This window comes from Eretmochelys imbricata, chromosome 7 (assembly GCF_965152235.1).
Source record: "Eretmochelys imbricata isolate rEreImb1 chromosome 7, rEreImb1.hap1, whole genome shotgun sequence".
NCBI classification, from domain to species: domain Eukaryota; kingdom Metazoa; phylum Chordata; order Testudines; family Cheloniidae; genus Eretmochelys; species Eretmochelys imbricata.
In genome coordinates, this window is record NC_135578.1 from 25,366,365 (window position 1) to 25,380,748 (window position 14,384).

Here is a 14,384-nt window from a genome sequence, read left to right on the forward strand (position 1 = left end):
TTGTATCACGTGTGGCATTTGAGTACCATGCAATGCAATGTTAATGCAGAACTTGGAAATGTAAAATGTGAATTATGATTAGGCCCTGTGGGTGATAAAATGGAGACCCTTTCCCTGGTGGGACTTGAACATTTCAAAAGGGCACATTACCTTACAAGACAACAGTATCCAATAATGCCACTATGCACTGAATAACGCTTTGTATATACTTATGTATTAGTACTCTAATACAGTACAGTACATAGCTAAACATTTACAAACCCTTAAATTTCTCCAAGCTAGGAACAGTTTCAGGTGTACAAAATACTGCAGAAGAAACAGATATATAAAAATGAGCAGTTCAATAAACATGACAGGCATTAATAGTATTTATTTTTTCATAATTAAGTTCAGGTAAGTACAGATTTTTATTTATACATGCATCTGTATCACTTAAGTTACATAATTCAAAAGTTTATTTCCCTCTCAAAAATCTATAAACTTTATAAAATACAGATTGGACTAGTATGTTATGACTCATTACTTCTTACAGGGTGCCTACTCAAGTACTGAACAAAACTAATAAGCAGGTGGGAAATATGCATTAGTATCTGTATTAATGGGTCTGAACCAATCAGGTTGTGCTGGTATAACTTCTGTATCCATCAATTCTGTTCATTAACATAACCACAGTTCTTTAGAAAGTACTATGCATGCATGTGACAAAACAAACAAGATGTGAATTAAAACACCAGCTAATGTAACAAGGATGTTTTCTTTGACTGTTCAGACTTTGATAGTTCCAAAAATAAATCCGCATAATTCCCCTCCGTTTTGATTAAATAAAGTTTCATTGAATATAGCTGGGTAACATTCCTGAATTACTGACAGAATCAAAATACATTTTGACAACATCAGGCTTTAGCTAATTGTATATTTAGTGGGGAAAAAACAAAGCCATATTAGTAATGTGATTTTTTTTTTTGGAAGCAAGCATTAGAAAAAGAGTCTAAATTTTTTTAAAGTAAGTCTAATTCAAATAAAGATTATTGTACAAAGCAAACTTTGAACCTTTTATTAGTGAACTCAAATTAACTGAAGCCCTAGCTAACACATTTATTTCTGAGTTTAAACCAACTATCAAATTGATACTAGGCACACCCATTTGAGATGATTGCTTTACTACAAATATTCAGGGAAATTTTTATAAGACTCTTAAACATTGAAAAATTACTTATACAACACTAGAACAGGACCAGTCTAGTATGTTATGGTAAGATTTTGACCAATCCACTACATTATAAAATCACCTGACTATATTTTACTAAATCCCAGGTTTGCATATAAACATTATGGAACACAAATGCAGGCACAATGGCATAGTGACAATATTTTCATGCCCAATTAGACATCACTGTAAGCACAAGAAAATTACCTTACTGCCTGTAAAGAAACTTTGGGAGTTCTAGTAAACAGAGATTTTGTGAAAAAGAGCAAGGTAGGAAAGACAAAGTAAGAAAGGTCAATTATTACAATGGACAATGGGTCTTTCCTGAATTCACTGAATATATGAAAAAGTTCTGTCTTAAAAAAGCTGAGTAAGACGCAGGCAATGACTGTCTTTTTGTTTGTGTGTGAATTAAAAAGGAATTCACTTGTAGGAGTTGTGATTAAAGAAAGATTACAGATTTATTATTCTCACTTATAACAAATGCTTAAGGGTTTTTTTCCCGGGGGGAGCGCTGGAATACAGTGCGTACTGTGAGATGTCGAATCATTGAAACAAACAAACAACGCCGTAAATTTATCTTCAAATTACGCAAAAGTGAAAAATAGACTACCAGCAGGTCAGGAGAGACGTTTTGTTTAATGTTTCAGATGAGATTATTAATCACGAATTAAACAACCCTACCTTCTTCTTAAATTCTGTGCAAACGTCAATTCTAATTTATAAACACTAAACATACACATAGGGCCCAGTCCTGCTTATTTATATGCAAGCATATCTAGAGTAAATTCACTGAATAATTATCTCTAGAATTACTCTGAATTTACACTCATGTAATTGAGCACAATCAACTAGATTTCAGAAGAGGAATAAATCAGCTAATGCCTATTGTTAAAACATGGAGTCAGTGCCAGCCTCATGATTACTGACAATGTTTCATCTGATTTTCTCTTCCAGACCTCAGAAACAATGTAATAGACTACATGAGTTTATCTTAACTGACTGTGTTCAGTTCCTGAGGGGACAAAAAAGCGTGGACCTTTTAAACTTGATTAGAATGGCAGTGTCAAAAGAAAAACTTTTCATGACTATGATGGGGATATACACACAGTATAACACAGTGCATTACATAACCATAAACACCCATCCTTACATACATGAAGAATGTATGTAACAATACCAAGGTTACCCTGAAACATGTGATCATCAGGATTTACTGTTGTCTGTCACATTTACCTCTTAGATGAATAAAACTGGATATTCACCTGAATAAAATTAAAATCTACACCATGCAACAAGCATACTAACCAATTATTTTTTAGTTAAGTGGTGATAACTATGAGGATACAATTTAGCAATAAAAAGATGATTAATTCTAACCAACACTGTTGCCACAATGTATGTGTGTTAAATGGCGTTTTTAAACTCTTATTTCTACGTAACTGAGCTTTTAAAAGGCCAGACATACTGGTTTCACCTGCTGTAGGACCATGACTTCAGGTGCTATAGATAATATAATTCACCCAGTAGCAGAAAGATGGGCAGGCAGAGTATTTAACTAGAAGTGAAAACCGAATGAAGAGTTTCTAATCAATATTTCAATCTTATTCCAATGTGCACTTTGATAGCAATCTACCAACCACAGCCAAACATTAATGTAGGAAAAGCCATGCCAACTTAGCTAATTTAAGAACATGGAGCTTATATGTTTAAAAAAAAACGTACTACTTATTAGAGTCTCTGCACTCCACTTAAACATTGGCATTTATTAAAAATAAAAAAAAAATCTTGGCAAAAACACTTTCCCCTAATGATTGACTTACAAATTTTACACAAAATATGGTTCCAAAGTCTGTTATATATGGAAAAATCACCTCCTACAGCCCCCAGAAGCTAACCTGAAAACCCGGTTTGAAAGAAGCAATTACATATGGAAACACACACACACATTCACACAAGTTCTTCTCGGTAAAATCCACTCTACATGGCCAAACAGCTACTTTGACATAGGCTATGTAACAATAAAGGTCAAAGGTAATACTACCCTTCATGAGAGCGGGATGGTACCTTATTAATCTGCTTTATACCACAGAGCTGATCTATCCTTCAACTCCTGTCTACTAGTAATTGGCCTAGTTCTTCATACTTCCATCTCCCTTAGCAGTGATCCCTTCCAGACTACATGTCAGAAGGCTCACTAGCCCTACCTGCTTACTCACTGCCAAAGTAGGGGTACCTCTACAAAGCTGTGCACAGGCTAGTCTACCTGAACTAGCTTGAATCCCGATAGCGTGGATAACAGTAGTAATGAAGACAGCACAATGAGGTCAGTGCAAGTAGTACAAACCCAGCATAGACCTTGTGTATATACTCTGCTTGCTCACGCATGGCACGCTGTTTTCACTGCTACTGTACTCACGCTAGCTAGATTCAAACTAAGTAAAGTAGGCTAGGCCCTGAATAGCTTTTGCTGAGTAGATATACCTTAAATGAGACTAGTGCCCTGTCGTGGCTCAGTGCAATGAGAACTCATAATTCAGAGGAAAAAATGGTCACTCCTAGTTGCTATGAGGGCAGGGGATACATGCATGAAGGGGAAGGCAGGAAATACAGGGTCTTGTAAAAAATTACCAGTACATGCCCCATATATGAGAGGGTTGGGTAGTTCTACCAGGGGTAACTGGGGCAAACCCCTCTCAGCTTTGAAGTAGTTCTAGGTCACAGATCCAGGCACCCCATCTCTCAAGCACTGCAAACTAAGTATTCCTGACCTCACCTCCACCTCCTCACTTTAGCCCCCTAATCTCCTTCAGCATGCACTCTACTCGTGCTACCTCCACTTCCTTCAGTGCTCTCTCTGGATCGCCTCACATCTGTTTTTAATCCCCTGTAGGCAATGCAACTGTTCTACCAAGTATAAGGACCTCTCTTCTCATTCACCTCCCTTTTCCTGGGCATCACCCACTTTATTCAATTCCTTTCTTAAGATACTTCTAACATCAAGAAATGGGTTTGCAGCTTCTTTTTAGTAGCTGAAAGAATCATTCTAAGGTGCTAGAAAAAGAGATGCTTCTTGCTCCTCAACTATCAGGCTCAAACGATTTATCTATCTATCACAGGGGCGGGCAAACTTTTTGGCCTAAGGGCCACATCGGGTTTCCAAAATTGTATGGAGGGCTGCTTAGGGGAGGCTGTCTCTCCCCAAACAGCCAGGCATGGCCTGGTCCCTGCCTCCTATCTGACCCCCCCTTCCCCCCGCTTCTCACCCCCGACAGCCCCCCAGGACTCCTGCCCCATCCAGCCCCCCACATCCCCTGACCGCCCCTGGAACCCCTGCCCCTGACTGCCCCCCGCTGCCCCATCCAACCTTCCCTCTCCTTCCTGACTGCCCCCCCTGGGACCCCTGCCCCCATTCAACCCCCTTGTTCCCTGCCCCCTATCCACACCCCCGCCCCCTGACCACCACCCCCAACTCCCCTGCCCTCTATCCAACCCCCCTCCCCTCCCGCTCCCTTACCATGCTGCCTGAAGCGCCAGTGGCTGGTGATGCTACAGCCATGCCACCCAGAGCACCGGGTCAGGCCGCGGCTCTGCAACTGCGTTGCCTGGCCGCCCAGAGCATTGCACCAGCAGCGCGGCGCACTGAGGCTGCAGGGAAGGGGGGGACAGCAGGGGAGGGGTCGGGGGTGAGCCTCCCGGGCCAGGAGCTCAGGGGCTGGGTAGGAGGGTCCCGTGGGCCGGATATGGCCCGCACTTTGCCCACCTCTGATCTAACATGACATTAAATGCAGAAGCTAAGAAACAAATGGAAGAGATACAATAATATATCAGGTCACATCTTTAAGACCTACATACCATAATAAATTTTACACACACACACACACACACACACACACACACACCCCCACCCACCCCTCTTATTCCTTGTAGAGCCTTTCCAAGTTTAAGTAAGTCTAATATTTATGCTAGGGTAATTTAACAAGAGATGAAATAGTCTAAATATCTATGGCTCCCTGTGAGCCCTGAACAGCTAGACTCAGGATAACTAAGCCAGCTGGCTTTAAATCTAAGGGATAAGGAAAAATAATCCCAAAATGTTTTTGGAAACTCTTAAAAAACATTCCCCTAAAATGTTTTTTGTGAAATATGTAGAAAAAGATTAGGCTTTGACTATCATGACTGAAGTGTCTTGTTTAATTTACAGAAAGGTTGAGAATGAATTAAACAAAGCTGATAATCAAAAATTAAATGGCTAATTTCCAAGGCTTTTAATGGCCCCTCTGGTAGATCATGAGTCAGGCAGGATAGAGGATTTAAAGTTGCTGGGAGCTGGGAAAATTCAAAACCCTTGAATGGAGCAAGACCCACCCTATTTTGCTTGCTACTTGCTAGCATCACACCAGGATCTCTCCTGTCCTGTAAACATGGCATGCTGAAGAATGGACAGAAGGGTTTGGGGGCATGGGCCTGCTCCCTAGTCTCCTCCAGGTTGGGTCCCGTATTTCCTGGTACAGCATATTTTCCAGGTGCTGCTGCTGCCTTGACCTAATCTGGATGCATTTGAGTTCTGTAGGCTTCCAAAAAGGATATAAAGATTATGATGTATATTTCTTTCTAGGTCCAGGGCGCCATCTCATTTCATTGACAATCACATCAGGTAAAGTACCTGAGATCTATTATAGTCATTCTGTAGGATCTAAATTTGAGAGGCTTAGTTTTGTTTCCAGCTGTGACTGTTTGTTTTGTTTCCTGCTGTGACTGGATGTTTGCACTACAATTTTGAATCAAGATACTAATTCAATGCTATTTGTCATCTAAAGACCAATGGGAACCCTATCCTGGCCAAACTGATAAATTGTGGCCATTTGCCAGGTTGCAGGCAAGTTTAAGGATTAGTGCAGTCAGTTAATGGGAATCCTGTATTACAAAATCTTCAAATAGATGGGAGTCCAACAACGGTTCCTTTTTGGCAAATAATTTGTTTCTAGCTTTAGTCAAAATCTAAACTAAAAGAAGGTCAATCTGTAATTCAAAGATATTTATCTGGGTTAGAACACAGCCTTCTGAACACAATTTGTGCATCCCCCCTACAATACCATGTCAGGAGGGTTGAAATTACCCCAGCAAAAGGATACTGGCAGAATAGCCATGTAACAAGCTATACTAATTCTATGTAGTGTTCAGATAAGCCCTTTGATTGGTATGAAAGTCCCAACAGCAAAGGGAGCAAACAATCCCAATTCTCTGAAATATCCCTTCAATGAGAATAATGCAATAAAGCTTAAGGAAAATTTTAAATTGAACATCAAGAAAACTTCAAGTTGATACTGTCTCCCACATGAAGTGTGGTGGGTGTTACGCTTAAACTGGCCAACCCACTAAGCAATCCTGCACAGGGAGATAACTAGATCACTTAATAAACTAGAAACTGAAAAGACATGATTTCATACTCTTTCTGTGGGTTTTTGGAAATTTTTAGCTGGATTTTAAACAGGTAGAGGAGGCAGATTGCAAGATACAATAAGTGTGAAGTAGACGGTCACCTGGTCTGCAAGAAGGTGATGCTGGTGGAATAAATATAAGTGAGAAAAGTTAGTCAGAAATGTAAGCAGCCAGTGCAAATTGCAGAGATAGAAAGTCCAAAATTCCTGGTGCCAACCATCCTTTTATAAGCCTAGGATCGGGAACAGGGAGAAAAATCTGCATATGCTCCCTTTGGATCTTCAAGTTGGCAGGAACAAATGGGCAGTCTTCTAGATTGGAGGATAGCTGTTCATGGGAATGGCTGTATACAATAACTTGTATAATGAATAAGAAATGACATTTAGAACAAGTAGAAAGCCTTATATAAACTGGAAAATATACATAAGTTGAAACCGACCCAGAAGTACAGCTGTATTTTCATGTTTAGTACATTTCCTTGCATTACTGTACTACACTAGATTTTCCCTGACACTGATACATAAATGTATCTTCTGTTCATTGGACTTCACTATATACAGTAATCAGTGCAAAAATAAATAAATTCTCTTACATTAACTGGTTTCCTATTCAGGATGAAAAGGTCAAAGCACATTTGATATAGTACAAAATAAGTTATGTACATCATGCAGTAGTACGGAGATCAGGCTTAAGAGCTGTAAGCAGACACCTGTGAAAGATGCTTCAAGCAGTTTAGATAGGAAGTATGATTTGTATGCTTGCACCCTATCGCTATTAAATATTTTTTGAAAAATACATTTACATGCAATGACCCAAACCCCTCCCCCCCCCCAACCTCTTTCTAGTAAATTTAGTGAACTGGTTCCAAGGCATGTGGGTATTTGAAGACCTTCTAAACAGCTGGTTCAATCCAATATTTTCACAATGTTAACATACTTTTTATTATAAAGTAAACCCCAAGTACTGGACAGTTACTACAGTCCTATGACAGAGAACTGAGAATGTGGTACTTTTATTTTCAGGGGTATACACACTGTATTCTCATCTTGAAGTGAAAGGGTTTATAACACAATTCCCCATGCATCAAGATGCAAATACATCCCTCTAAGTCTTATCTAGGTTCAATGGAGTAAAATCTTTTTTACCATCCAATAAAGTGTCCTAAGTTATATTAAAAAGGAAACAGAGACAGTACCATCCAATTCGACATAAAACAAAAATTATAATCTCTCTCTCTCTCTCTCATCTATCTAAAACTATTGCACATTTATCTGGTGTTATTGAGGATTAATTTTTTTTTATAAACCCAGAAAATTCTCTGCAACAGTATTTAGATACAGCTTAGCACTGTTTCAGTTCAAAGCCCACTTTTGTTCTGTGTACAGCAATTTAAAGAACAATATTTCAGTGTACTGTTGAAGCCCAATCAGAAGATGAATTTTTGTTTCAGAACAGTCAGCTGCATAACCAGGTAAGTGAAAAAAAAGTTTCCATATGTAAGAGAAGTCGAAGATGTAATTCTGTAGCAAACATGGCAAGTCACCATGCCTCTTTCTGACACATGGAAGGTATATATTTACATTAAAAGGCAGAGTTAGTTAATGAATGTTTAAAAGAAAAAACAACAAAGTATAATCTGGTCAGCATATTGTTAAGTGTTCTATATAATAAGCAGACCCTCCACTTCCATTCTCTCTTCTTGTGTAATTTGTGCCATTTCACCACAAATACGTCCAAAGATTCCAGTTTTAACAAGATCAGTAACCTCATGCTTCGGACTCTCTTTTCTTCTTCCCATCTTCTCCCAAATCACTGTCTTCTGACTGGCTACTGCTAAGGAGTACAAATTGTCCCTCTCCACTGCTCTGACTGGGTCTACTGGAAGCAGCTATCAATCGGCTCTGCTCCTCCAAGTCCTAATATGGGAGGCAGGGAGGAAGGAAGAGAAGGGGAAAAAATATTCACTTCAGAACTTTCCATAGTGAAAAGGAATTCCAATGCCGCTCTGCAAGAGTGGAAATTATCTTATTTAGAGCTATGCAGTGGCAACTTGTAGAGAGGAATTTAAAAGATTCTATGGGAAACCAAAAACAGTAACTTCAGTGACCAGTGCAGATGGATTTAAATCACGATTTAAAGCAGAAAACAAATCTTGATTTAAATAATCAATTTTAATCTTGTCTTGCATTTGTACTTTTTAGTTATTTCCCTAAAAGAGGTTGATGTGTCGTTTGGTAGCAGTAACCATTACAAAGTGTTAATTTGCAACTAAATTCAGTTTTTAGGCTAAATTTGGCGCTTAGTTTTGCTAATCAAGAGGATACAGTATATCTACAAACATTTATTTAAGCAATTATGTACCTTAAATTTACCTTTATTCAGATTCTTAATTTGTATATTTATTATTTTAGAAAATAGTGAATGATGCATTTCTGATTTACTAGATGAATATTAATTTTTTTTTTACTTGTGATGTATCACATTCTATGTGGATGGAAATTCAAATTCAATTAAATGCACGGAAACAGTATTTAATTTTTTTAAAATTAACTAAATAAAACTACCTTAACTATATTGGATACATAAAAAAAGTTCATCAAAACATTTTGCATTTAAAATTAACTGATTTATTGAAGTATTATCTTTAGTGAGTGAACTGAACTGATGGTGACCAGAGCGTCCTTCAAGATTTTAGAACTAGTAGACTTCATTCTCTCACATCCAGTTTTTATTCATAGACCTAAAGAGGAAAACAAACTTTTCTTCTTTTTCAACTCCCACTGGTTTCTGAACATTGAATGAACTAGTAATTGAACTGAACTGGTTGAATAAACTGAGATGCAGAAAATATTCTTTGCACCTACAGAAGAGGTGACTGCTGTCAAACACTGGATCTATATGACTTCCACCAGTTAAGTGGTTTGACTTTTTAAAAAGAAAAATCTTGCAGCAAACATATACTGCTTAATTCTCTTTAAAAAAATTATTTTAATAGGCCTTAACATAGGCAATCGTGATTTAAAATACAATTTTAATACGTGTTTTTAATTAATCTAGATTTAATTTAAATTAAAAATTATTTTTAATCATCAGTTTTATCTACCTGGGCAGCAGCTAGCTCTATGTGAACAACTAATAAGAAAACATTTTATTCTAAGTAATGTATTCCTATTCCTATTCCCAGCAAACTCAATTCTACACGGACAAGCAGTATTGCAGAAGAACACAAACTTTGAAATACAATATGACATTTATGATCTCTGATGTATATAATTTCATAATAGACTATTTGGTTTTGGAGTTTTATTGTTTGTTAATTTTTTTTAAAGTCAGTAAAACAATGCAATAGTAACAGGGGAGGAGAGGAGGTGGATTAGGTTAACAATATTTTTAGAGTTACAGTTTGAGTCTGCCCCCAGTTGCAAGTAAAAGTCAATCATTTTTCAAAACGCTAAACTTTTAAAAGCAGTTTCTATCGAAGATGAGTTCGAATACATCATCTGTTGTATCTTACATGCATGTTTTCTCAGGTTGCTTCAGTCAGGATCTAGACTAGACTAAAATTTAAAATATTAAAGCTTACTTACAGCATCAGATCAAGGGGTCCACTGCTGTGGTAGCAAGGTATGCTCAATGCTTAGAGGGAGGCATGAATTTGCAAAGCTGACTATCAGCACTGAAAACATGAGGCCTTTAGCCTACAGACTGACACACCATCATCATCCACAAAGAGCTTGATTATAAGGACGCTGCCAACCACATGGAAATTTTTTAAAAAGTTTAACCTTTACTAAAGTTTAGATTTAGGAAGTGAAGCAGAAATAAAATTGTTCAGATTTAATCCTAAAATGTTTCCATAGTTAAAACATTCTAAGATCCCAAAATCCAAAATTTACTACATTTAGCAAATAAAAAAAAAAAATCAAATTGACAGAGTTTCCAGGCAAAATCAAGCCCACCGTGTTTTTTCTACTACGAATGTAATGTAGTCTGGGGTAAAGAGCTATGAAAGACAGCATGAAGGTTAATGAATAAGAAAATATTAGTACTATAAGTAATCATGAGACATACCTTTTCAATTTGCTTTTGTTTATTGAGTTCTTTCTGTTGTTTCTCCTTTACTTTGTCTATTTCTTTTTGTTTTTCAGATGCTCTACGATCCTAAAGAAGTAAAGATATAAATAAGGCTAATCTTTGTAAATTGGGATATATAAAACACTGCCACCTTGTAGGAGTTTCCTTACGATCGTTAAATCAAACATTGATATAACTAAGTATGTATACCATTATTCTTACCTTAAAAGACTTATCTCTGCTGAAATGAACAAAAAATTTATCTGCAATACCCTTTTCCAATCAGTCTTAGTATGAAACCTATTAAATCTTTATCACTTCTTGACAAGTTTAAATATCACCTAGATACTATGCAATAGACTCTTTAGAAATTCTTAATCTGCAGATTGCTGCCAGACACAGTGCTATTATCTACATACTTCACATACTGCATTTTGCACGCACGCACACCCCCTTTTTTCCCTACTTAAGAATCTTACCAATTCTGCATGAAAAGCGATCTGTTTTGCCAGTCCAACAGAGTCGCAAATCTAAATAGAAACAAATTGAATATTCAGAAAGTATGGAAAATAAATATTCCTTTAAAATTAAGAAAAATTTCCACAACTTCAAATAGACTGAGTATTAAAGCACTTTTAGATCCTTGGACTGACAGCCTAACATACCAAAAACAACAAAAAAAACACACAAACTTCTAAAAATTTCTTCATACAACTTGAATGAGAGCTAAGACCTTGAAATCCACATCAAATTTGAAACAAGATAAAAGTGTAAGTAACATAGTACTGTAATACCTTTTCCCCTTCATTGTTTGATTCAAATATATAACAGACAGATGTTGTATGGCCCTCAACTCTCCCTCCTGAGGACTGAAGCACAAATCCAAAAAGGCGTTTATTCTCCTGGTGTGTAGCATACAAGACTACACTTGGCAAAGGAAACTGCCAAAAAAAGGATGAAATAATGGGAATTTAAAGTTTGGTCTACACATCTTTGAATACCAGATATCGATATACTGTAGCTTACTAAAACAACAAAATAAATGGACATGATCAGCAGAAAGAATTTCATTATACCTGATCAAATTGCTGGATAATGCTTTTGGCATTGTAGCAAACTGAAACAGGTTATCAAAAACATTCAGTGACCAAACACATGCAGATCTTTCAAAAACGTACATTGTGCAGAGAGTAGTATAGCATTTGCATACAACAAATGTTACAATGAAGTCTGAGTTCCTGTTTCTTTTCTAGGCATGTGCACGCACACACTTTTTCAGATACTCAGCTCTCTCATACAAATTCCTTCTGGGACTAAATTTTCAATATGTGGTCTCAGTCGAAGGATGGACTGTTTTTGAAAACTATGACCTGAATACATTCACGAATTTTGAGTCGTGCATGCATGCACACACACACACACACACACACTTTTTGTATTATGTTCAGTTGACATTTTTGCACTCCCATAATTAAAAAAAGGCTGAAGATAGAAATTTCAAACTTGGGTTCTTTTCAAAACTTCACAAAAAATGGAAAACAACCCAAGATTGAAGAAAATAGTTTGAATTAGTTTTAAAATTATGACAGCTCAAAGTTAAAACAGTTACACCATAATTTTTTTTTATTTAGGTTTTTTTTTTTGGAGCCCTCATACTAAAACAGTTTAGAGCACTGGGCACATGATGAATTGCCTTAGTTCACATTTAACAGCTTACAGCCCTAAGACAGCTCTGCACTTTAGGCCTTAGAGTTCATGAATGCACAGCTGCTTTTAGCATTGAGAAGTTTTACATGCTTCATTTATTAAGGAGTCCTTAAGACGCTTAACACAATTACTTCTCTTCAGCTCTCTAAAAAAGACCCAGCGATCAAATTTAAAGCATTATTGTTCATGCAATACAGACTAAAAAGATTAAGCAAACAAATCAAAAATAAAAAAGTTAAGGTTGTTACTGAAGGTTAACGTGGCCATACTGAATATATTGTGTCAAGTATTCCATTGATTTCTTTTAGAATGCAAGACATTACTCTGTATTATTAATTTTTAGAGATAAAAATAAGTTGACCATAAGACATGTCACATACAAGACATGCAACATGGCCAATTTAATAATGCATTAGAGCCATCGCCTTTCGAATTTCCTGACTCGTGTAACTGACATCCCACCCTTAATGTTAACGTCTGACTTTGTACTTACTACTCACTACAAAAACCTACCTTGCCAATTTTATTATGCTCTTGCCATTTCAAGTAATGAAAAAGGCACTGTTTGAAATGTTTACTTAATCAAATTAATTCATCACCGAAAACAGTCTTTCACTTAGCCATTTTAATACATAATTCAGTAAACTGATAACTTAAGTTTTGTGGGAAATCGTTTAGAAATCTCATTACACAGTATCGTTGATATTTAAGAGAATGAAAATTGTATTCAAACAAAATTAGACATAAAAATCAGAAAAAATGAATTGACATTAGCACTTAAATTACTTACCCTGAGCCTTGTAACTTGCGTCTGTGGATCTATTAACCTAAAATGTTAATTAAACAAACAAATCACACAGTAAATTTTCTAAATTGAAAGGATCATTTGAAAATATATTTGTGAAAGTCAACTTCAGCAAAATTTAGGAAGGATACTTACTTTAAACAGTCACAAGTGACTAATAAATGTGATTCTGTCATCCTGAAAATATTATGGATAGCCCGGGCTGCTAGTATTTGGCGCATTGTTTCATAAACAACATCTGGACTTTCATCAGATTTAACCTCCATGGAGCCAAGGAATCTTACAATAAATAACTGGTGAAGAATGGAATCTAAGAAGATAAGAGTATTCAATAAGCAGTACCAAACCATTTCTGGGTTTTCCTATTTAAACATTACTGTTTCCATGACTAATCCCAGAAGAAGGATTTCTAAGTTAGTAAAATATTATAAACAAAATCCCAACCCACACTCTAACTCAAAATTATACTTCCAATATTTGTTTATGAATGACAGATGCAGTTACTGAAACAGCAAGATACACATCTGTCTACTAAGTTTTTCACTTAGGTTTAGTGAACATGAAAGACTCAACTAGTTAGACTTCCAGACTGTAGTCTCACCTGACTCATCTGATGCAGTATGTGCTAATGCAATCCACCAGTCCAGCAATGGGTGCTGAGCTAGTTATTTTAGACACATCTGCTGTAGATGAAGAAAGCACTCAAGTATGCTTTAACTGAATACTAGCATACAAGTCTTAATTTTATAGCTTCTATAAAAAGCAAATTAGTTTTGAAGAGTATCTCAATCAAGAATATTTTGTACTTAAATGAAATCCTGTTTTACCTTCTGTCTCAGATTTTTTGCCTCCAGATTCACCAAATGGGTTTGTACGTCTATTAAAAAATTAAAACATTAAACCAGGAGTCAGAGTGCAAGAGCCATTGACATATAACCTAGACTCATTCTACATCAAATAAAGCAACATAGTAATTTCACCAATTGGGATCAAAATAGATAGCCCACCTATGAGTCACAAGGACAGACTTACTAGATGTGGGTTTAAGACACAAGCTGCTGCATTTGAGTGGAGAGCGCAGGATCTGGGGAGTGGGGAGGAAATATCAGGTGCTATCTGTCCCACTGTTGTGGTAGGAATGCAATTTGA

At 36.7% G+C, this 14,384-nt stretch overlaps 1 protein-coding gene across 1 annotated transcript in view; it reads right to left on the reverse strand.

The window, feature by feature from the left end:
• Positions 1–4,724: 4,724 nt before the first annotated feature.
• Positions 4,725–14,384, reverse strand: part of APPL1 (adaptor protein, phosphotyrosine interacting with PH domain and leucine zipper 1) — a 52,959-nt gene continuing 43,299 nt past the window's right edge. Inside the window, exons 16-22 of the mRNA XM_077821448.1 lie at positions 14,063–14,112; positions 13,371–13,545; positions 13,221–13,257; positions 11,518–11,664; positions 11,203–11,253; positions 10,721–10,810; positions 4,725–8,565 (exon numbers count right to left, since the gene is read on the reverse strand). Of these exons, the coding sequence (XP_077677574.1) occupies positions 8,416–8,565; positions 10,721–10,810; positions 11,203–11,253; positions 11,518–11,664; positions 13,221–13,257; positions 13,371–13,545; positions 14,063–14,112 (700 nt within the window). The 3' untranslated portion in view covers positions 4,725–8,415. The remainder of the gene's footprint in view (positions 8,566–10,720; positions 10,811–11,202; positions 11,254–11,517; positions 11,665–13,220; positions 13,258–13,370; positions 13,546–14,062; positions 14,113–14,384) is intronic.